This window comes from Poecilia reticulata, chromosome 13 (genome assembly GCF_904066995.2).
Source record: "Poecilia reticulata chromosome 13, P_reticulata-male-v2, whole genome shotgun sequence".
Classification (NCBI taxonomy): domain Eukaryota; kingdom Metazoa; phylum Chordata; class Actinopteri; order Cyprinodontiformes; family Poeciliidae; genus Poecilia; species Poecilia reticulata.
The window spans coordinates 17212047-17233824 of record NC_088842.1 but is presented as its reverse complement, the minus strand read 5'-3'; the positions used below and the strand labels follow the sequence as shown (position 1 = coordinate 17233824).

Below are 21778 nucleotides of genomic sequence, written 5' to 3'. Positions count from 1 at the left end.
AAGACGTGATCATCTTTTTATAGCTTCTTAATTTGTTAATCAAAGGCATTCCTACAATGTTCACATTTGCAGTCAGAAATGGCTTTTGGACGCGTTTCAGGCAAGAAGCTCCTAACCTTGTAGCAGAGTAATGATTTTTTTGTTTAGTTTTTTTTTTCCCCCTCTTCAGACGGCAAGTCTAAACATGCCTGAACATAGTAGACCTGTGGCTGGCAGCCATGACTTCACACCAAACACAAACGCAGAACTGAAACCGGGCTGATATCTGAATCTTCTGAGAAACGCGATGTAGAGTTTTCATTTAGAGTTTAATGATTGATCGTTTTTAATTATTATTGTTTTGACCACAAATGAAACTGGTCAAAAACGAAACAGAGTTCCTGAAAATGGGCAGGTAGTTTTTGAAAGCGGATACTAATTCATAAGTTAAAATGTAGTTGCGTTTGATGCAGTTCAGATTACATTACCTGCTCACCTCCATCTCACCTGGATTAATATGCAAGAAAAAAAATTATCAAGTCTTATACACTTTTCAGTTAACAATGAGGAGAAGGATATATTAAGTTATATTCTTAATTTTATATGAAAACAAAAATATTGTAATTATTGAGGGTTTTTATGAGGTTTTTTCTGCTCCCCGTCTCTCATGTAGATACATTTTTACAAGACGATGCTTTTGCACATTTGTGATGAAATGTGTTGAGTGAATAATCTTATTGACTAATGTAACATAATTTCTTCAGCTTCTATCATCAGTAAAACTCCTCCTTGTTTTTTTGTTTTTTTTAACCAAAAATGTCTGGTATCGTTTTGGGAAACTGCTTACGTTTAGGCTTCACGTTAACTCCTCACTCATCCCGTTCCATAAATCTACCCCACACACTCCTCCGTGTTGTACAAACTGTTAAACTGTGTCTCTCCCTCAGCCGCCAAATATTTGTTGAGCATTTGGAACATAAGAGCTGGTTTATATTTAACCAGATTCCATAATTTTAGTGTTTTTTTGTTTTAAAAATGTTGAGTTTGTGTTCCCTGAAACCCGTATTATGTAGTATTCAGATTGCTCTCCTCTGAAGTATATAAAATGGTTTAAGTGTTATTCTAGATGTCCACACTGTAACTCTAGTAAGGAAATACTAGAGATGAATACAAATGGAGCCAAGTTGCATCAAACCTTGCCTGGCAGTTTTGATGAAACTTGATTCATTTTGGGTTAGCAGCAGATTTTTTTTTTTGATCCATAAACTTTATTTCATATACTTTCTCCATGTCAGTATCATCAATTTTTCTTATTATATAATCAAAATTAACTGAGAAAAACCCTAAAATAAATGTTTGATATTCTAATTTATTGACATGTTCCCTTATGTCCCCAACTTGTGCGTAATTACTAAATTCAAAAGTACCTTTGTTCCACTAGAAAATAGTTTGAGTTCATTGTTGGAATTAATTCAATACCTTGGGGGGAATTATTATTATTTTTTTACTATTTGAGAAGCCAATCAGCAGTCATTCTGGCCGACTGATCAGTTCATCATTAACTGTGGCACAATTAAGTGAACGGAGGATAAAAAGCTGAATGAAACCAGCATGTTGCTGTCCTCCACTCTGCGTTCATCATGTCAGGATTTCTGCTGCCGCTTTCGTTCCCGTCTCCGAGTCCGAAACATTAACGCGTCCGGCCTGCATGTTTCTGTTCTCTGCAGCGCTGTCGGAGAGCGTGAAGACGTGCGGGTCAGACGCTCTGGCTCTGCTGGGCCAGATGAAGCAGCGGGACGGCCTGGCGGCAGCCGACGGCAGCAAGCTGAGGGCGTCTCTGGAGGCCATCCTGACCACGGCGGAGGTCCGAGTCACTCCAATTATCGAGTGTCTGATCTAATCGGCGTGCGTCACTATACGTGTCTCGTTCTCGTCTCCAGAAGCTGCGCCCGCGGGGTCTGGAGCTGCAGCAGGGGGAGCTGGGAGATTTGGTGGAGCAGGAAATGGCTGCCACTTCGGCCGCCGTGGAGTCCGCAGCCGCCAGGATAGAGGTGAATGGCTCTGCCTCTTCAGCCACCCTCAATTCACTTCAGAACGGTACAGACTGGAAAATGTCTTTGTTTTTCCCCTCCCCTGTGCCTCTGTGTCCCGACAGGAAATGCTGAACAAGTCCCGAGCGGTCGATACGGGAATCAAGATGGAGGTCAACGAGAGGTGAGTCAGATCAGAGGAAGATCGCCGAGCCTGCCGGGAGTTGATTTCTCTTTCAATAAACTGTGGGCCTTGAGACACAACTGGATTCATGCAGAGCTCATCATGAGCTGGGAGTAAAAGTGAGCCATTGGGCCCTCTGGTCTGAAACATTTTAATCACATTTTACTCTGAGTAAACGGCTTCAGCACCCAAATTATTGCTCAGAATGCAACATTGTATCAAAACAGCTAAAACTGCCTGGTTCATTAGTTATGTATCATTAGCTTGGATTCTGTAACTTCTGAAAACTATGATGAGAGAGTTAAAAAAAAACTACTGGAAAATATGAGACAATCTCAATTGATTGAGCTGAACAAGACCAGAACCACTTAAACTAGTTAGTGGTTTTAAAAGCATTCTTCAAAAGGTTGCAGCAAAAAACTACCTAAAGCATTATTTTGTAGACTAAAAGTGTTGTCAATATTAAAGGGATAATAAGAAATACAACTACAGCTACGCATCAGTTGTGTCTAGCAACACAGGGAGAACCCACACATTTTTTTTTTATTCTTTCTTCCTTCAAATCGAGTATTTCTGCTGCATCCCTCATTGATGTTTTAACCTATTCTGTGCTCTGTCGCCCCCTGCAGGATCCTGGCTTCCTGCACAGAGCTGATGCAGGCGATCAAGGAGCTTATTTTGTCTTCGAAAGATCTGCAAAAGGACATTGTGGAGAGCGGAAGGGTGAGTTTTACGGGGCTCGGTTGTATGGAATCTAATTTTGTTGTTTTCCAAGCATTTGGTCAATTAAGAAAAGTTTCCACACATAATTTCATATTAAAGTTTTGAAAAAATCCAAATTGAAATGTCTGAAAAGAGGTTGTTACATTATTTAAATTTTTGAGATCATAACAAGGTTTTGTCCAACCTGTTGATTGTTCTGGGCTTTGAACCCACTTCTAGACGAGCTCTCATTCAAAATAAATTTAAAAAAAAACCTGATTATTTCCTGAAACTTTTCTAGCATCAGTCCTCTCCCCGATCACACACTCAATCAGTAGCGTGGAGTAATCCAACCCTAGATCAGGATAGCTGATCACAGATTGCAGTGTAAAGTTGACAAAGTCTGGGAATGTTTTGTGCTGAATTATTTTGACCTGTTTTAAATCTGGGAATCTGAATGGAAACTATAGATTCTGAATTAAAAATTTTAAAGGAACCCTGGTTTAAATAGCCATCAGGATGTTAAATTATGTTTAAAATAAGACCAGATGGCAGTAACTAATTTTAATAGACTCTAATTTTATGCATTTGCTGCAATATACATCAATTAATTTTAGTTAAACTACATTTAATTTCAGGCTGTTCCTCTGCCTGAGAGTAAATGAGGTGATGGCTGTTTCACTGTGGAGCTGCTTTTTCTTTTCCGTCCTCCAGGGGGCAGCCTCCATGAAGGAATTTTATGCGAAGAACTCCCGCTGGACGGAGGGCCTGATCTCTGCCTCCAAAGCTGTCGGATGGGGCGCCACGGTCATGGTGTAAGTATGAAAAGACTTCTGTCTGCTCAGTCGGCAATGTGGGCCGCTGGCCTCGTTCTGAGACTGATAAATATGCAGAAGCTCATTCAGTGTATAATGAAACGAACGTATTTAAATCATTTTATACGAGTGTGTTTAATGTTTAACCTCATGTGTATCCCTCTGGTGTCACCAAAGTGCTCTTAAAGCGTCCTCTAGTTCATTTTGAGCTAATTTAGTTTGGTTCCCAGTGACGCTGCTGACATGGTGGTGCAGGGAAAAGGGAAGTTTGAGGAGCTGATGGTGTGCTCCCATGAAATCGCTGCTAGCACGGCACAGCTAGTGGCTGCTTCAAAGGTAAACAATCAAAACTCTTTTCCTTTTTGTCCTGTTTTTTTTTTTTTTTTTTTTTTTTTTGCTTTTCACATTTGGATTCTTGTTGGTTGTTGTCAATATTGCCACTTTCCTGTAGGTGAAGGCAGATAAAGACAGCGCTAACCTGCACCGACTGCAGCAGGCGTCCCGCGGCGTCACCCAGGCAACCGCCGCTGTTGTGGCCTCCACCAAGTCTGGGAAATCCCAGATTGAAGATACAGGTGAGAAGTCATCCTAATGACGCTGTTTCTCACCTGCTTGCTTTTTATGAACTTATTCTTTTCTTTTTTTTTCTGAATGTCACAAATTGAAGAAAATGTTCAGTTTTAATTTGTTTAAATGTGCGTCTAGAAACGATGGACTTCTCCAGCATGACTCTGACCCAGATCAAGCGACAAGAGATGGACGCACAGGTAACCTTGAGTAAAAATGACACACTCAGGAAAAATCAAAACAGAAATTTGACACAATCTGATTGCTTTTATTTAACAGAAAAGTAAGCATTCCTGTTGTTGATGCAGTTTTCAGCAAAAATATAGAATGTAGAGGTACTTTTACATAAAAATGCTTCTTGAGCTGAATAATTCAGTACATTAATTCAACAGAATCGTACAAAAAAATCGTACAATTATTCTTTACCCCCTAACAGATTTCTTTTCTGTTTATTTTTTTCCACACTTAAATGTTTCAGCTCAAACAAATGTTAATGTAATCCAAAAGTAACTTGAGTAAATGCAAGAGACGGTTTTCAAATTTTGATTTCTTTTATTGAGCAACAAAAACTTTCCGTAGCAAATTTTTAAGTAGCGGAAAATTGATGAGGAGATTCACCCCAGAATGGCTCAAAAACCACAACAAAAAACCTAACAAGATGAAAGTTTTAGAGCGGCCTAGTCAAAGTCTAGACTTGAGATCTTGCGCCATGACTCCAATGTGGCTGAAATAAAAATCCCTTCTGAAGTTCTCGTCATTTCTACTTGCAATAAGAAAGAAATCTGTAAGGTTCCTAACACCTTTTTTTGTTGTTGTTCTAACTGCTTAAAACCCCGAGCTGAATTGCTAAAGAAATCCTGTTTGTCTTCAGGTTCTGGTTCTGGAGCTGGAGACTCGTCTGCAGAAGGAACGGGAGCGTCTGGGCGAGCTGAGGAAGAAGCATTACGAGCTGGCCGGTGTAGCAGAGGGCTGGGGCGAGGAAGAGGAAGGTGATGATTAAAAAAAAAAACATAACACAAGGAGGAACCACATTCCTGGGAAGATTCCTGGAAGTAATGTGGCTTAAATGTTTGAAATTTCTTCCTCTTCTTCCTCTGCAGGCACTGGATGAAACCCCCCCCTCATCTTCCTCCTCCTCCACCCGAAGACCTTCTCCTCTCCACCTCCTTTTATTTATAGACACGCTTCTGTTTTATTTTCCGCCTTCCCTCACATTTATCTGCTTGTTATATCCAAGCCAAATGAAAAGGTGCTTCTTCTTTTTCCAATCCCTCTCGCTTCTTCGTACACGCCAGCCAGATTCTCACAGAGGTGCTGCGGCATCAGGCAGGGGTCAGGATGGAGGAGCACCGCCTCGCTTCTCCGTGGCAACACCGTGTGTCTCCAGTCCCCCGTTTTAAATGGCTGCGCAGCATCGAGGAGTCGCACAGGACACAACACGAGCACAAGGGGCTCAAACTTTCAAAGAGCGGGGCCGGATCACGGTGTCTCCATGTAGCTCGGCTGCTGCGCTTGCTCTTCAGTCCGCCGATGTGCGCCCTACGTCACAAGCTGAATCGGCTGAAGGAGCTTCCTCCACGCGGTTGCTCCCCAGTTTTCTTCCTCTTCTGTTCTCACTGTGACTTTCTTGAAGTCCGTACGGCTTCCTGCCTTCCACGTCCTCGCCCTTGTAACGACCGAGACTGTTGAGCTGAACGACCCTCATCCCCTCCACTTTATTGTTACTGTACCGGTTAAAATATAGTCAACATTACGAGGGTGTGGATTGTCCGTCGTTGGAGCTTGGAGGTGGAGGTTGCTGCACAAAACACTAACGAGACAATTCCTTTGTTTTTTTTTTTCGTTTTTTTTTTTTGGCAATGTATTTATAAATCAGAATGATGCAAAGTTTGGTATTTCATTGACATTTAATTGCATCTGTTCAGATCTGGGATGCAATCATGTGAAGAGATGAAGCGCGTCTTCAGGAACTTTCTGATCATTTAGAGGAATCTGCATAAGAAGCATTGGTTTTTAAACGTTTCATCACTGATCACCTCCACAGTAGAAAAACGTCGGTGCATTTAACGGATTCCTTAAGACCATGTAGCTGTGGGCATAAACTACAAGCCATTTGCTGTCGCAAAGAACTGTTTGCTTTTCTTTCTACACGAAGATCCGGTGCACCTGAACGCCAAGTGGCTTTTGTTCCCAGGTGTCTCTCTGCTCAGACTAATGAAGCGACTCGTTAAGTTGGACTCTCCGAGAAGAGCGGGCGCTTTATTTTTTGGGTTTTTATTTCTCTTTTGCGATTCTAGCCAACACCTTTCTACCTTCCTCCTGTGTGTTCACACCGATGATGATTCTGTGTCTTAACGCTCAGCCTCACTTGATGCTGTTGGGTTTTGTTTTTCTTTTTAACAGACGCTGCTTGGTTTGAATTAGATCATTTTTCTTCCACGTAAAGAGAAAACAGCGAGGTAGTCGGAAGAAAAATGGATACGTTTCTAATGCCATCTGCTGCTCCAACCAGGTTAAAGCAAGCATCATTTACTGTACTGTTACTTCCAGGTTGTTGTATTTAATCAGTTTTAGCTGATTCACATGGAGAATGAGATATATATATATATATATATATATATATATATATAGTCCAGAAAAAAATGGGCGGAAATCTCCTTAGTGGTATCAAGTGTCTTGAAAGGTAAAAGTGCACACAACTTGAGTGATGTTTTGGTTTTCACCCTTTATTCTTTGCTCGGATGCTTTTTAATGATTAACCTTTTTTTTTTTTTTTTTTTTTTCTTTGGTCCCTTTATCGTTATGGGGTTTGTCTGTAGATCCACCAGCTCAGCCAGCCTTTTCAAACTGCCTCATACTGTAGTCAGAGACAGATACTCGCATAGCAACATTGAAATATGTCTTTGTATGATATTATACTAAACCAGTGTTGGTGGGTGTGTTTTTATTTTTCCAGTTTTTGAAATAAATACTTTGATTCATTAATACAGACTGACGATTGAATGTAGTGTCTTTCTTCTCTTTGCCCCCCCCCCGCCCCCCCCCCGCCCTCCCTTCAAATAAGTGTTCAACCATTAAACCTTTTGGCTTTAGCTGCCACCAGACTGAAAACTTGATAAAACTCAGAAATTCTGTTTTTCAGAAGAGGAAAAAGGGTAAACGGATTTTTTAGACAGAAATGTGATGTTGTTGCCTACACCACTTGTGTCAAATCTGACCTGCTGTGGCTTTCTAGACTCCAAATTATATCAATAAGACCCTCCAGTTTTTCCACAGTAATTCACACAAAATCAACAGATTCCCAAATTCTTTTTGATTTTACTGATATTTTTTCTTCAAAATTGGCCAAACTTTGGGTTTGAGTGACGGCTGCCTCAGCCTGACTTGATATCAAGTTATCTGTGACCGATACGATTAATAAAAAGTCACACTTAACATCACACATTAGCGCAAATATCGTAAAAAGTGTTTACAATTGTTCCTAAATTAGCACGCCGAAATCTGATTTTGAATCCAAATTAAAAAAGAAAATCACAAAATCCTGGGTGGACTGATCAGTGTGAAAACATTCAACATTTTATTTAAAGAAACACTTATTGAATGGTGAAACTGCCATTAATATTTTTAGCAATTTAATGGGTTTTATGAATACATTCTGGCACAACCGGCCCTTTAAGAACATTCAGGTGTTTGATATTATGGCCCAAAATGAAAAGGAGTTTGACTCCCTTGGCCTACACTGTTATTAGGAAGCCTGCTGACTTTGCTCATTTGGACATTCAGAGGAGCAGAAATGGTTAGAGCTTCATGGCAAAGGCTTCAATATTTACGTAAATGCTTTCTATTTTTAATACATCTGCAAAAAAAAAAAAACAATGGGGTATTTGTTGGTAGCATTTTTGAGGAAAGAGTAACTTAATACAATTTAGGATAAGGCTGTAAAACAAAACCCTGTGACTACTTTCCAGACGAACTGTAAACGTGAAAAGAGGAAACCCTAGTATTTTTTTTCAAATGTTTCACTGAAGAAACAAGTCGGTAAGACAATTGTTTAATTTCTAACTTTAGTGAAAAAAAAACATTAAGTGAGAAGCAAGGACTCTGCAAGAAGTGCCACAAAAAGCAAGCAGGAGGAGTTGGTGTTGGTGAGGAAAACTATCTTTGAGTGAGCAAGCTAGTTTTAAAAATCCTCTCACCAATTAACGGTTGCTCCACATTCTTCCAAATATAAGGACCTGTTCTTCAATCCAACATTTTTTTGAAATTATTTTTTCCTTTATCTGCTGAGGGGAGGTAGAGTGTGCAGAGCGGAGCGGTGACGTTTCCCTCTGTGCTGCTGTCCTGTCGCAGGCAGAATATGCTGGGTGTTGCCTGTAAGGAAGGCAGAGCCTCAACTATTTATAGCCTCTGCAGTCCGGAGCTCGGCGTCCTTACAGCAGGTCTCCTGGCAGCAGCGAGAGTCTCGACACAGATTCAATAAAGAATGCTGGAAAAAAAAAAAGTATCCAGATTCCTTGAAACTTTTTCACCGCAAGCTTCAATGTATTTTATTGGATTTTATTAAGATTTTATTTGACAGACCAACACAAAGCTTTCAAAAATGTTGCATATGTTGCATTGCCTTCACAACTCGCCTGATTGTTCAATGTTAATAGTATAACCCACCTTTTACGTCAAGGTGTCGGATGTTTTTTTGTTCCCCAGGGGCTCATGAAGCAACAAATGGCATTATAAAGACCAAGAAACATGCTGGGCAGATCAGAGAGGAAGTTGTGAAGAAGTAGTTTATGGAAACTCAAAGAGCATAGTTTAGTTCATCATTCTATAAATGGTGTGACACAACTGCAAAGCTGCTAAATCACGGTTGTCCATCTAAACTGACAGGACGGACATCGGGATTAATTATCAGTGAAGCAGCCAACAGGCCCCATGGCTACTCTTGTGGGCCTGCAGGTGCCAAAACATAATTCATTGTTGGGGGAGGCCAAAAGAGTTCCTGTTTGCAGTTTTCCATGAGCCATAGGGAGTAGGACACAGCAAACCTGAGGAATATAGTTTTATTCAAATGGAACCAAAATGTTGCGTTTTGGCCTACATGCAATCCTGTGTGGCTAAAACATGGTGGTGGCAGCATCATGTTGTGGGAATACTCTACTTCTGTTGCAACAGAGAAATACAAAAGACTTGAGTCAGGGGGCTAAAACACAAACACAGTAGCGTAATCTGACTCATTTTTGCCAAAGCGTTGAGTTATCCAGGTTTAAGTTTTGATCCAGACCTAAATGGTGCATTTTCTGCTCCAAAGCAGCAAGATTTATTTATTTATTTTGCTATCCTTTAAATCAAACTCAATCTACAGTCAGGCTTATGAGAAAATCCGACTTCTTGGAAGAAAATTTTAACAAAATACATTTTTGGCCCTCACTATAGATTATAATTATGTTTTTAACTGTGAAACAAAGGAGGTCAGTGAACCCTTTCACTGTGCAAGCTGCACAGCAGAAGAAAACCACAAAACATTTTATTCCTCTAATTGGCCAAAATGCATTGAGAAGGTTTCTGTGACAAAACCCACCTGCCAATTTCCTTTGTGCCAAAGCGTCCTACTGACCTCCAGAGGCTTGTCACAACAGAGTACCCGCCTCGTGATCACGTACCGCAGCACCAGGGTGGGCTTAAGTGCTGCTTTCTAAAAATACATGCTTTTACCTTCCAGCTGACATAAAATTCTTCCTGCAGCTGTTTTTGCGATCCAGGAAACGTTTGACGAGAAGGCGACTCTTCTGGTCCGCTGTTGTTAGGCTTGATAGAATAGTCGGTGGATGCACCGGGTTCTGCTTCGGACTGATTTTCCTCATATTTGAATTAGTTTTTTTGTCCGCCTATGTGGAGTTTCCTCCACTTGTTTTGATCACGTTGTGCTACAAGGTTCTGTTTTAGTGTCTTGAGTTGTTCCGTTACATCTGCTTCCACTTCGGCACATTTTGACCATGTTTTGGAGACGATGTACATCGCTGCTATGCAGACGATACTCTGGTGTATTTTTCTACAGATCAATCAATCAATCAAATTTTATTTGTATAGCACATTTCAGCAGCAAGGCATTTCAAAGTGCTTTACATAATTTAAATAAAAACAGCATGTGACACTGAACAGTGAGAAAGAGATTTTGAAAAAAAAAAAAGATTTAAAAAAGATAAAAACATTAAAACCCGAACCACTTTTAGGAGTTCAGTTAAACGTCGTTTAACTGGGATTCTAACCCTCTGGGACTTTAGTCAAAAACACCGTTTGACAACGACTCCAACCTCTAGGTTTTTAGTTGAAACGCCGTCAACTGGGACTCTAAACCCCGTAGAACTTTAGTTAAACGTTGTTTAACTGGGACTATTACCCACGTTTTCTATGAGTTGGGGACAGTACCCGCGCCTCTCTGGGGGGCTTTACATCATTAAAACGGAAACAGTGAAGCAAATAGACATCAAATTTTCCTTTCATTTGTATCGGATTTAATATTTTTTTTGATAATACTTAGTCATCTGTCAGATGTTGACTCTTTCAACGAACCGTAAGAATCAAAAGTAATTTCTTACGTCACGGCTTACTGGGAGTTATGGAAGAGAGGTGAGAGGATGCTTTGGATGTTTGTAGATTTCCTTTGGTTTGCTGTCCGTTGAGCTGAAACTCACAGGACTTTTACCTCTGCATCTCACAGCTGATTATAAAGCTGCGAGGTATTGAAACGGCAGAAAAACAGCTGAGTCACAGGAAGGTTGAGGAGGGATTTGCATGAGAACTAACAAACAAATCGTCACTGCAGAGTGCAACAAAGGAGCCAGAATCCTAATGCATTTCTTGGAGAAGAAAACTTTTCACTGCATGATCCGATTCACAAGAAAGCAGAGAGGGAAAAAAATCTCCAAAGAGCCGAAGCGTCATCTTTCCAATGTGACTGTCAACTGGCTGTGTGGACGCAGGATGTAAGTGTCTGATCGCTCCTGCTGTTTGGTGGGGTTTTATTTATCCTAACCAGACAGCCGGCCCTTTGAACAGCAAGTGTCATCGCTCAGGCCGGCCTCACTGTAGCTCTTTGAACAATGTTTTTGTGCCGGCCGGCTCATTGTACTCTGGCCTCGGATTGAATGGCTGACACAGATATGAGGTCACAGCGTGAGGAGGAAAAGAAAGCAACCTTCTCTATCCACTGAGGGCCTGTGGGCACTTCTGCCCAAGTAAACAAAAACAGCAGGTGTCGCCGCTCAAAAGGAAAAGGCTCCTCGTTGATTTCCAATGCTTACTGCAACCTATGTATCTGTACTGTCGTTTTTCGTCGTTATTTTAAATAGAAGTTACCCTCAGTTGAAAAGCTGAGAGGATGTTTGTGTTCTTGTGAGCTGTAAACAGACCCCAAGGAAAATAATTAGGCTGTTTGCACAATGCATCTGGAAAAGTTAATTAAAGCAATTAATCAGGGGCAGAGGCATCATAACAGGGCTAGTAGCTGGTATTGTTGCATTGTGTGTTTTCCCTCTGCAGCACCCTGAAGTGTCAGTCTGTGGTTTTAGGCTTTCATAATGGATGATCACTCTGTAAGTTATTGGAGTCTTTTGGGGTTTCTGTGGAATTCTGCTGACAATCAATTGCATTTAAAGACATCAAACAATATCACAGTGAAATAACAGTAATGATACAACAGTTACGTATCTGAGTGTCGACAACTTTAAAAACTGTTCCACTGTTCCTGGCCATCTTGCTTTGTGAAGCTTATTTTTGTTTGGTCAATTTAAAGGTTATGGCTAAAGATGAAAATCTCTGGCTTGTCTCCAGAAAGAGATTATTTGAGTCGAGTTTCATTCTGATCTGTGGTAAAAAGTCTAATTGAAAAAAAAAAAAGACTTAAATAGAAACGTTTAAAGAAATGAGGCCTCAGCAAAGACAGCAAAAGTTATGACATTTCTGAAATAGCCAGTTGATTTTGGTGAAGCTAGCATGCTAAAGCTAATTAGCATGCTAGCCTTCACGCGTTACGTGATGGAGAATGACTCGGGAAAACATCTGACTTTTACTTCTGTGTGTTTTTAAATTACTCGTCTGTCTCAACAGTGAAAAACTCTAATTGTTTTAGTTTTAAAAGCCTGAGAATAAGGTCAAGGGATGATAAAGAAAATGCTGAACGCACCATGACCCAAATGTGATTTGGTGGTTTTTTTTGTTTGTTTTCTCCGCTGCCATCACACTATTTAAACATCTGTGAAATCTAGGTTAGAAATTACATTTTGCCCATGGGACAGAGGTGGTCATATTCCCCGCTGCCCTGCATCAAATGTAATCATTACACATGTAATCCAGACGGCCAGCCGCTGCCCTACTTTTGGCATCAAAGAAGGACAGACGTTAAAATAGACATCGGCGCTGTGAGGCGGTCGGGTCAATCACAGAGAAAGACCCAGACAGTGCATGACACTGGCTCCTCCACTGCTCCGGTTTTGGGAAGGGAACTAAAGAGAGACAGTGTTGCTAAGAGACATGGCTCAGTCCAAACACACGGCAGCACCACCATCTGCTGCCGTGTGATTTTGTAACGGGTTATCCGAGTTGGACAGGAAAATCAAATCAGGAGGCTGACTGAAAACAAATCTATAGCGAGAAAGGAGAGGACAGGATTGAAAAGCAGCTGACAATGAAAGATGGAAAGAAGAAAAGGCGCGAAAGAGGAGGGGGATGAGAGGTCACAACGTCATGTGAGAATCACAAGCAAAACTTTGAGTCAAACAAAAACTTAGAATATCAAGAAAAGATTTATGACATGGGCTGCACAGTGGCGCAGTTGGTAGAGCTGTTGCCTTGCAGCAAGAAGGTTCTGGGTTCGATTCCCGGCCTGGGGTCTTTCTGCATGGAGTTTGCATGTTCTCCCTGTGCGTGCGTGGGTTTTCTCCGGGTACTCCGGTTTCCTCCCACAGTCCAAAAACATGACTGTCAGGTTAACTGGCCTCTCCAAATTGCCCCTAGGTGTGAGTGTGTGTGTGCATGGTTGTGTGTCCTGTGTGTCTCTGTGTTGCCCTGCGACAGACTGGCAACCTGTCCAGGGTGTACCCCGCCCCTCGCCTGAAACGTTGGCTGGAGATGGGCACCAGCACCCCTACCGACCCCACTGAGGGACAAGGGTGAAAGAAAATGGATGGATGGATGGATTTATGACATGCACAAATAAGTTTGTTTAGCAAAAAAAATCACTGAGACATGAGACATGAGACTGCTGTTCATGAGACAAATGTGTGATTTAAATGTTTAAAAAAGTTTTTTTAAGCAAAACTCAGTAGGCTTTTCTCATGGTGACATACATTAACAATTCAATTTTTGCTTTTGTTTTTTTCTTTTTTCTGCAGTTCCACCTTAAAGTTTGATGCAGCTCTGCTTTCCTGATTGGACCGTCTTCATCGCCACTGCAGCAAACAGGAAGCTCTTTTTATAGATTACTAATCTGTAATCTATAAAAAGATTACAAGGGCACAAAGGGTGCTTTGTGCCCTTGTTTATATTTTTAATAGTGTAATTCTGTAAAGACAAAATATGTAAACCAGAGCTAGACCACCAGCTCTGATTTACAAAATAGACCTGCAGAAAGAAATTACTAATAAAATATCTTATATATGCATAGTGTTATGCTCTATGTAGAGATTTCCTTTAGCTCTGATTGTATGTCTCACAATTTTGTAATTTATCATTGTTTATTAAACTCTGAAAGCTGAGAGGCTGTTAATATTCTGTCCTAGAAGGCGGTTAGATGGGCCCTTTTTTGTTGTTGAGCACCTGCCCCTGTAGTGGTCTCTGTACGGCCCTGGCCATATATCTGCCGTAGCTAATACAAGGGACATTCTGTCATATGTGCGTGGTTGTAGGTGAGGAAGACGCCGGTAAACCCAGGTAGTAATGAGGAAATTACGTATTTAATAAAGAATCAGGAACAAACTCAGAAAGACATGCGGCACTGGAAACGGACAGACGAACGATGAACTAATGACGAGGACCCGACGAAGGACAGAGACAATAGGTGGGGTTAAATACACAGGGAAGCTAATCAGAAAGACATGGACACGCTGGAGGGACTATGTCTCTCGGCTGGCATGGGAACGCCTTGGGATTCCCCTGGAGGAGCTGGAAGAAGTGGCTGGGGAGAGGGAAGTCTGGGCCTCCCTTCTGAAGCTGAAAACCTATCGATCGTTTTTGTAGGGAAACTGGAGTACCCAGAGAAAACCTATCCATCTATCTATCCATCTATGTATCAATCAATCGATCGTTTTTGAAGGGAAACTGGAGCACCCAGAGAAAACCTATCTATCTATCTATCTATCTATCTATCTATCTATCTATCTATCTATCTATCTATCTATCTATCTATCTATCTATCTATCTATCTATCTATCTATCTATCTATCTATCTATCTATCTATCTATCTATCTATCTATCTATCTATCTATCTATCTATCTATCTATCTATCCATCAATCCATCAATCGATCGTTTTTGAAGGAAAACTGGAGCACCCAGAGAAAACCTATCCATCTATCCATCTATCTATAAATCTATCCATCTATCCATCGATCGATCGATCGTTTTTGAAGGGAAACTGGAGCACCCAGAGAAAACCTATCTATCTATCTATCCATCCATCCATCCATCCATTTTCTTCAGGTCATGGGGGCAGCAGCCTAAGTAGGGAGACACAAACTTCCCTCTCCTAAGCCACTTGGGTCAGCTCCTCCGGGGGATTCCCATCACATTCCTTGGCCAGCTGAGAAACAGACATTTATCTGGGACTGGAAATGGACGGGAATTTTACTCTTTTATTTTGCTGTTGGTAATCCTCAGCAAAGTGCACAGAGGTGGATTTGAGTAAAGGAAGTGTGACAGGCTTGGTATTCCTAACTTTCTGACTACTCAGTATAGGTCTGTTTTTTGTGTCGTCATGTTTGTCAGCAGTACACACCGATCTTCTTGCAGATCTTCTTGCAGACTCTGCCAGGGAGGTACTTCTCCCTGGCAGAGTCTGGTGGCTTGGCTTACTGTTTTCACCTCCACACACTCTGTCTAATTCCATCAAGGTCTGCATGTTTTTCCTTTCAATCTCACACAGTTCCTTTTTCTCCTGCCGTTTGAGTTGAATCTGGGAATCCCAAGAATTAGTCAGAGTCTTTATAGCTGCAGCTTTTTTCTCTTTCTCCAGTTTTTCACGCTTTTGCTCTGCATATTCACGCTGTTTCCTTTCTTTCAGTAACTTATCCTCCATAAAAGCCCGTTTTTTAGCTTCTTCCTTCTTTGTAAGTGACAGTTGGTCGTACACAATTTTTTTACGTATTTCACGACTTCTGTCCTTATCAGGAATGTCGCAGTCACTCTCATAGTCTAGAAAGCCAGATTCATACTGAACATCTCTTTCTTGCTCAGTTACACTGTGCTGTATTTCCCACTGCATTATTACTAAATTGTCCGTATGTTTTTTAGTCTCGTCCTGTGTCTTCAGTTTCTGCTGGGGATCCTTCTTCTGTCTCCTGGCTTTAATTTCTTCAGCTGGATATCCAGGAAGCACCCCTTCCCTTTCAGCCCTGTCCATTTCCCTCTTCTGTTCCTGTTTATTTTCATAACTGGTGAATACTTTATCAGCCAGAGTCTTTGGCTTTGGAGTTTCCTTCTTCTGCTGATGTGCTTCATGTAGCATTTTGGCAACCTTCTCTTTAGCCATGCTGTTGCATAGCTTCTTTTGCAAAACAGAGTCGTAGGCAGCTTCTTTCCTCAATATATCCTGTAAATTGTCATCCACAGTCTTCTTTTGGTCTTCCATGTTTGGCTCAGTCTCATCCTGCCTCCAAAAAAAATTCCGGTCTTTCTCTTTCTTCTGTCTCCTGATCTCAATTTCATCAATTTGATGCAGTCTATCTGACTCCATTGTGGCAGCCATTTGTTGCCTTTCATGTTCCGCTATTTTCTTTTTATTCTGTTTATTGGCTTGAATTTTGGCATCCCATGTGTCAGACATTGACTTTTTCAATATGGCTTTCTTGTCCCTCTCCTGTTCCTCTTGTAACTTTTGGCCTAACTGCTGCTTAGCCCTCTCTTGAAATCGCTTTTCCTCCAAAAGAGCGAAGTTGGCAGCTTCCTTCTTCTTAATATTATCCAGATTTTCATAAACAATCTGCTTACATTCCTCTAAAGAATTAAACTTTTGGTCCCTCATGTTTTGCTCAGTCTTGTCCCGTGTTCTGAGTTTCTGCTGCTTCTTCTGTTTCTTCTTCTCAACGTCCTACGTTCGATGCGACTGCTCTGATTCCATCAAGGAATCAGACCCTTTATTTATGATCTTGTCCATTTCAATCTGCTTATGCCGTTTGTATTCAACTTGATCATCCCATGCATCAGTCAAATACTTTTGCATTTTGACTTTCTTTTTTTTCTCCTGTTTGTCAAGTAACTTTTGGGCAAACTCCTGCTTAGTAATTTCTTGATTAAGCTTTTTCTCCTCAACAGCTTCTTTGACATATTCTTTTCTCCTTATATCCTCTATATTTTCATAGGCCATCTTCTTACATTTCTCTTGAAATTTTACCTGCTCGTGAACATTTTTCTCCCTCTCGTCATGTACATATTCTGACCGTTTGCCTTCACTAACTCTGTGTGTTTGCCTTGGCTTTACCAATCGTTCCTCTGCCTTCTCTCTAACCTGTTTGTTGAGTTTTTGTTCATTTCTACTTGACGAAGACTTTTTAAACTGTTTGCCATGTTTGTCCTTTCCAGAATCCTCATTGGAAAGGACAATGAGTTTTGGACAAGCTCTCAACTTGTCAGCTCTAAACTTGTCCACATCCGTGGACAAGTTGAAAGGTTTTTGCCCATCTCTGTCAATTTGCAGCAACGTTTTTGATGGAGTTTTCTCCAGCTTGTCTCTCCAGTTTTGCACATCCCGTGCGTAGGCATTCGTTGGTCTTGGCTTCTTCTCCTGTAATTTATGAAGAGCAGCTTCGTGTCTTTCTTTCAACTCCTGTACTTTTCTAAATTTATTACGCAGGTTAATGCGTGCCTGAATATCAATTCCGTCTTCCAAACTTATAAGGAAACCTGAGCTTGTGCTAGAGTTGGAATCACTTGTGGCGGAATTCTCCTGAATATCTATGCAATTCTCCCGAATATCTACTTTTTGTTGCGGTATGGGGGTAGGATGGATATCTTTTTTAATTTTAGGTAACTTTAAAATCGAGTTCCTTAAAGTACGGTCCTGATCTTCAATTTTGACGCTCTTCTTGAATCCAAAATCACATGGGAGGTCTGGGTCAAATATCTTTCTAGGCATAGGGGTATTTTGCCTCCTGGGGAATCGACGGGGCTCCATCTTGCGTTTCAGTCTCTGGGTGAAAAATTGCACTTCTCTATAAATCTGTTGAGTTCTGCGCATCTGGCTTTAGAACACACGTAACAAGATATTCAAAGGGTTCAGAGCTGATGTCATAGAATCTATGACACAAGGCCTGGGTTCCTAGTGACATCATCAGTTGGGTAGAAGTGTAACAGTTGCTATGGTAACCAGGAAAAGCTTTGAAGTGATTCACACTTCCTAGTGAAGGAGATGTTTCAACCCATCAAAACATTTCCAAATAAACTCATTCATATTAACACAAATGTAACTTTTTCCAACAATTTAGACAAGCTTCAGCCAATGTGGCTGTAACTGATTTAGGCTTTACAATGTGCAAAACACAATAACCTGGTTTCCCATTAAATCTGCTCAACAGTGTTTTCCTCATCAATACATTTTTTGATGAGGAACCTAACAATAGTTTCTAATTTCTTTTGTTGTCCGCTATCTAAGCTACGGCCTAAAGACGGCGTTCCCAGCGTGTCATTTCGTTCAACCTTAGCTTCGAGCACATGGGCATGTGAAAACCACCACGTATGTACGAGCATCCAAAGAGCTGAGAGAGGTAGAGAAAAACAGAATTATTTATTCCTGACGCTCTCTTCCAAGTGACCTGCACAAGTTTTGACTCTCCACTGAAGACTCCATCAACAGTCTTCATGCTTTTTTCATGTGGTTTTGTATGTTTTCCTCCCACAAATAGCTTAATACAGAAAACATTTCATCAGAAACAACTGATGGTCAAGCAGGTGATGAGCTTTTTCAACCAAGTTCCATTGAACAAGTGGGTAGTTTAAGTATTTCCAATTTATTAGTAATGTTCTTTGACATGTTGTGTTGTACCTTTCATGTTCATGTGTAAATTATTGAATACAACATGTGAATAATTAGTAATTGTAATCCAGCCATCCATCCATCCATCCATCCATTTTCTTACACCCTTGTCTCTTAATGGGGTCGGGGGGTTGCTGGTGCCCATCTCCAGCTAACGTTCCGGGCGAGAGGCGGGGTCACCCTGGTGGACAGGTCGCCATGCACACACACACACACACACACACACACACACACACACACACACACACACACACACACACACACACACACACACACACACACACACACACACACACACACACCAAGGGAGAATTTAGAGAAACCAATTAACCTGAGAGTCATGTTTTTGGACTGTGGGAGGAAACCCGATAAAAACCCCGCATGCACAGGGAGATCATGCAAACTCCATGCACCCAGAACCCAGAATCTTCTTGCTGCAAGGCAACAGCTCTACCAACTTCACCACTGTGCAGCCCTGCGCTACTGTGCAGAACTGCAAGAACTGGTTTTCTGTAAGAATGTCATACAGAAAACATTTTCCTGAACTCTACTATGACTTTTCAGTAGTTGATTTTATGTATGCCAATGAGTTTTAGCATAAAAGATTAAATCTCACAGCCTGTTAGCCTGAATGTTTAAAGTACTAGCATAAAGAGCTGCATTTTTGTGTACAGTGCCCACTAAGCCAATCTTTTAGTTTTTAGTCAACAGGTCATGTTTGATGAATGTACTAAATCTGGTAGCGTTGCGATTGTCCATCCATCCATCCATTTTCTTGCACCCTTGTCCCTCAGTGGGGTCGGGAGGGTTGCTGGTGCCCATCTCCAGCTGATGTTCCGGGCGAGAGGCGGGGTACACCCTGGACAGGTCGCCAGTCTGTCGCAGGGTGCGTTGCGATTGTATTTAATGTAAAAATTTCAGCACCTCTGCATCAGTACACACATACCTCATGCTAAACAGTTTTTATGGAAGTTATGATTAGTTAGAAAGTAACGTTCCAATTACTTCTACGTTGTTTTTTTTTTGTTTTTTGTTCTTTTTTTCCGCTACTGGAGTTTTACTGCAGTTCAATTTAAGACGTTTGTTGAAGTCTGGTGGAGGTGTTGAATACTTTTTTGCTTTTTATTCACCCCTCTAAATCATTGAACACAGGTGTCACTTCCGTGTCCACAAACGTGTGAAATCCAGCAGTGAGTCCAGTTGTGGAATGATCTTGCAACTAAATATTCCACCAGTTGCTGGAATAGTGGGGTTATAACGAAGTGAAAGCAATTGGGAACTACAGCAACTTGGAAACAAATTGTCAGGTCAGTCAAATCAAGAAGTGAGGTCAATGAAAGCTGAGCTGGGTAAGTGTGCAAAGGTCTTCAAAGTTCTACAGAGTTGATGACTACAGACCAGGCACGTGCAGAGAGGAGGGCTGGGGGGGCTTGAGCACCTGCCCTTTTCGCTCCTTGCCCCCAAGTGCCCTTTTGGTCAATTTTTTATTTTTTTTATTTTTTTTGTATTATTATTTTCTAAGCCCTCTTCTGACACATAATAACATGTACTAAAATGATTTATTATTTTTTTTGTACAACATAATAAGCCCTCCGGTCACCTTGTTACCTTTGACCTTTTGCCCGTGACACATGACGCAGTTGCCTTTCGCGCAGTGAGATGAGGCGGCTAACTGGAGCTCAACATAGTGAACGTTACAGATTATAAAACAGTTTTTGGTGAATTATAAAAAAAACGTTTTTGGTGAATAAAGTGGAGTAGACTTGCTACTTGTCAGATGACGGAAAACGTTGAAGTATCGTTTCTGCTTCAGCTCGGAGTCGCGGTTTAAGCAGAGAGGTAATGAAATACAACAGACACTGTCAGGCCTCTGCGTCTGCCTTTCTCTGAAGAACTACTGAGCAGGAGGAGACAGCCAGGTGAGGAAAACTGTTCTTATCTATCAATTTACTATTTTATCATACAGACATTAGGCTGTTGTTGTTGTGCTATTAGCTAGCTGATAGCTAACGACTTTGCTAGCAAAACTAGATAACTAAAAAGCTTCTTCCCTGTGTACGAGGTACATCGCCCGTCCAAAACGTATCATCTCCATTATGGATATATGTCCAATCTTCTAATTTCCTTTGCTGCATAATGTACATTGCATTTATTCAGGCGTTAGGTAAATGTATCTTGAAGGAGAATAACACTTAAATAACAAGGATATTCATTTAGAATTAAAAATAACTCGCCCTGAATTACCATAATAGATATAGTGTGTGTCATTAATGAAGGGGAAAAAAACTCAACCCAGACTTTAGTTTAGGGTCTGGTTTGCAGAGTATGAAGTTACATTTTTTTTCGCAATGGGAAAAAAAACTGACCTCAGTTAAGTAAAATAAAATTGTAATAACTTTTGGAATTGTAATGATTTCTTTTTTAAAAACAAGTCGTTTTGTTTAAAAACGTGAACTTAAAAAGTTATTTGCCAAACATAAACTTTTATTTGCACACATCATGAATCTTTTGTTGTGATTTTAGGCCCTGTGGAGGCAGGGAAACGAGGTACGCGCAGCGGGGATCTTGATTAGTACATGACTAACAGGTGTGCCTCTTTAAGCACACACTGGAGCCTTCTCCGCACACACGCATGACCGAGTTCTCGCAGGAAACATCACACGCGTCGTTCCCCTGATGGCTTTGGCGCTAAAGACGCAAACAGCGTCGAGGATAAAAACACTGCTGTGTTCCGGTCCGAATATAGTAACAGTTTGTGGAAACAGATATAGAAAATTAGCAGAAAAGTAAAGAAAAATGACCGCTTAGTTGATTATTTAATGCAGAATTTTTGGAAAGCCTGTTTATTTCCCCCTAAAAATGTTGTAGGTCAGTTTTTAAGTGGATTGAATGGGATTGTGTAAGGCGACTTTTTCCTGGAAAAACAAGACATATCATCTCCAGAGATGGATGTTTCAGTGGACGGTTTTAGTTTGTAAGTTACCTTTTTCCTTTTACGGCTGTACATTCCCCAGTTCCTTGTCTTGGTGTTTTAAGAGTCCTATTTTTCTGAATCTCTTCTTCGGATACAACCTGGATCCTTTGACTCACCTTAAGTTTGTCAGCCTATTCTGTAAAGTTATCTTTTAATACTTTCATTGCTTTACGGCCTGTCTGCCTCCTGTCTGCGTTTTGGTTCTCCAGCATAATGAAATAGTGATAAGAAACCCCCATCAATATTGAAAATGAAGAAGTAAAGCACCTAAATAAACACCATACCCCA

At 41.0% G+C, this 21778-nt stretch overlaps 1 protein-coding gene across 2 annotated transcripts in view; it reads left to right on the top strand.

Annotated features, from left to right (window-relative positions):
- hip1 (huntingtin interacting protein 1) overlaps nucleotides 1-7268 on the top strand; it is a 52854-nt gene extending 45586 nt beyond the window's left edge. For both annotated transcript variants that reach the window (XM_008425434.3, XM_081614405.1), the window contains exons 22-31: nucleotides 1707-1843; nucleotides 1920-2030; nucleotides 2135-2193; nucleotides 2823-2916; nucleotides 3610-3710; nucleotides 3941-4046; nucleotides 4162-4285; nucleotides 4416-4477; nucleotides 5149-5266; nucleotides 5378-7268. In XM_008425434.3, the coding sequence (XP_008423656.2) occupies nucleotides 1707-1843; nucleotides 1920-2030; nucleotides 2135-2193; nucleotides 2823-2916; nucleotides 3610-3710; nucleotides 3941-4046; nucleotides 4162-4285; nucleotides 4416-4477; nucleotides 5149-5266; nucleotides 5378-5388 (923 nt within the window). In that variant the 3' untranslated portion in view covers nucleotides 5389-7268. The remainder of the gene's footprint in view (nucleotides 1-1706; nucleotides 1844-1919; nucleotides 2031-2134; nucleotides 2194-2822; nucleotides 2917-3609; nucleotides 3711-3940; nucleotides 4047-4161; nucleotides 4286-4415; nucleotides 4478-5148; nucleotides 5267-5377) is intronic.
- The last annotated feature ends 14510 nt before the right edge of the window (nucleotides 7269-21778 follow it).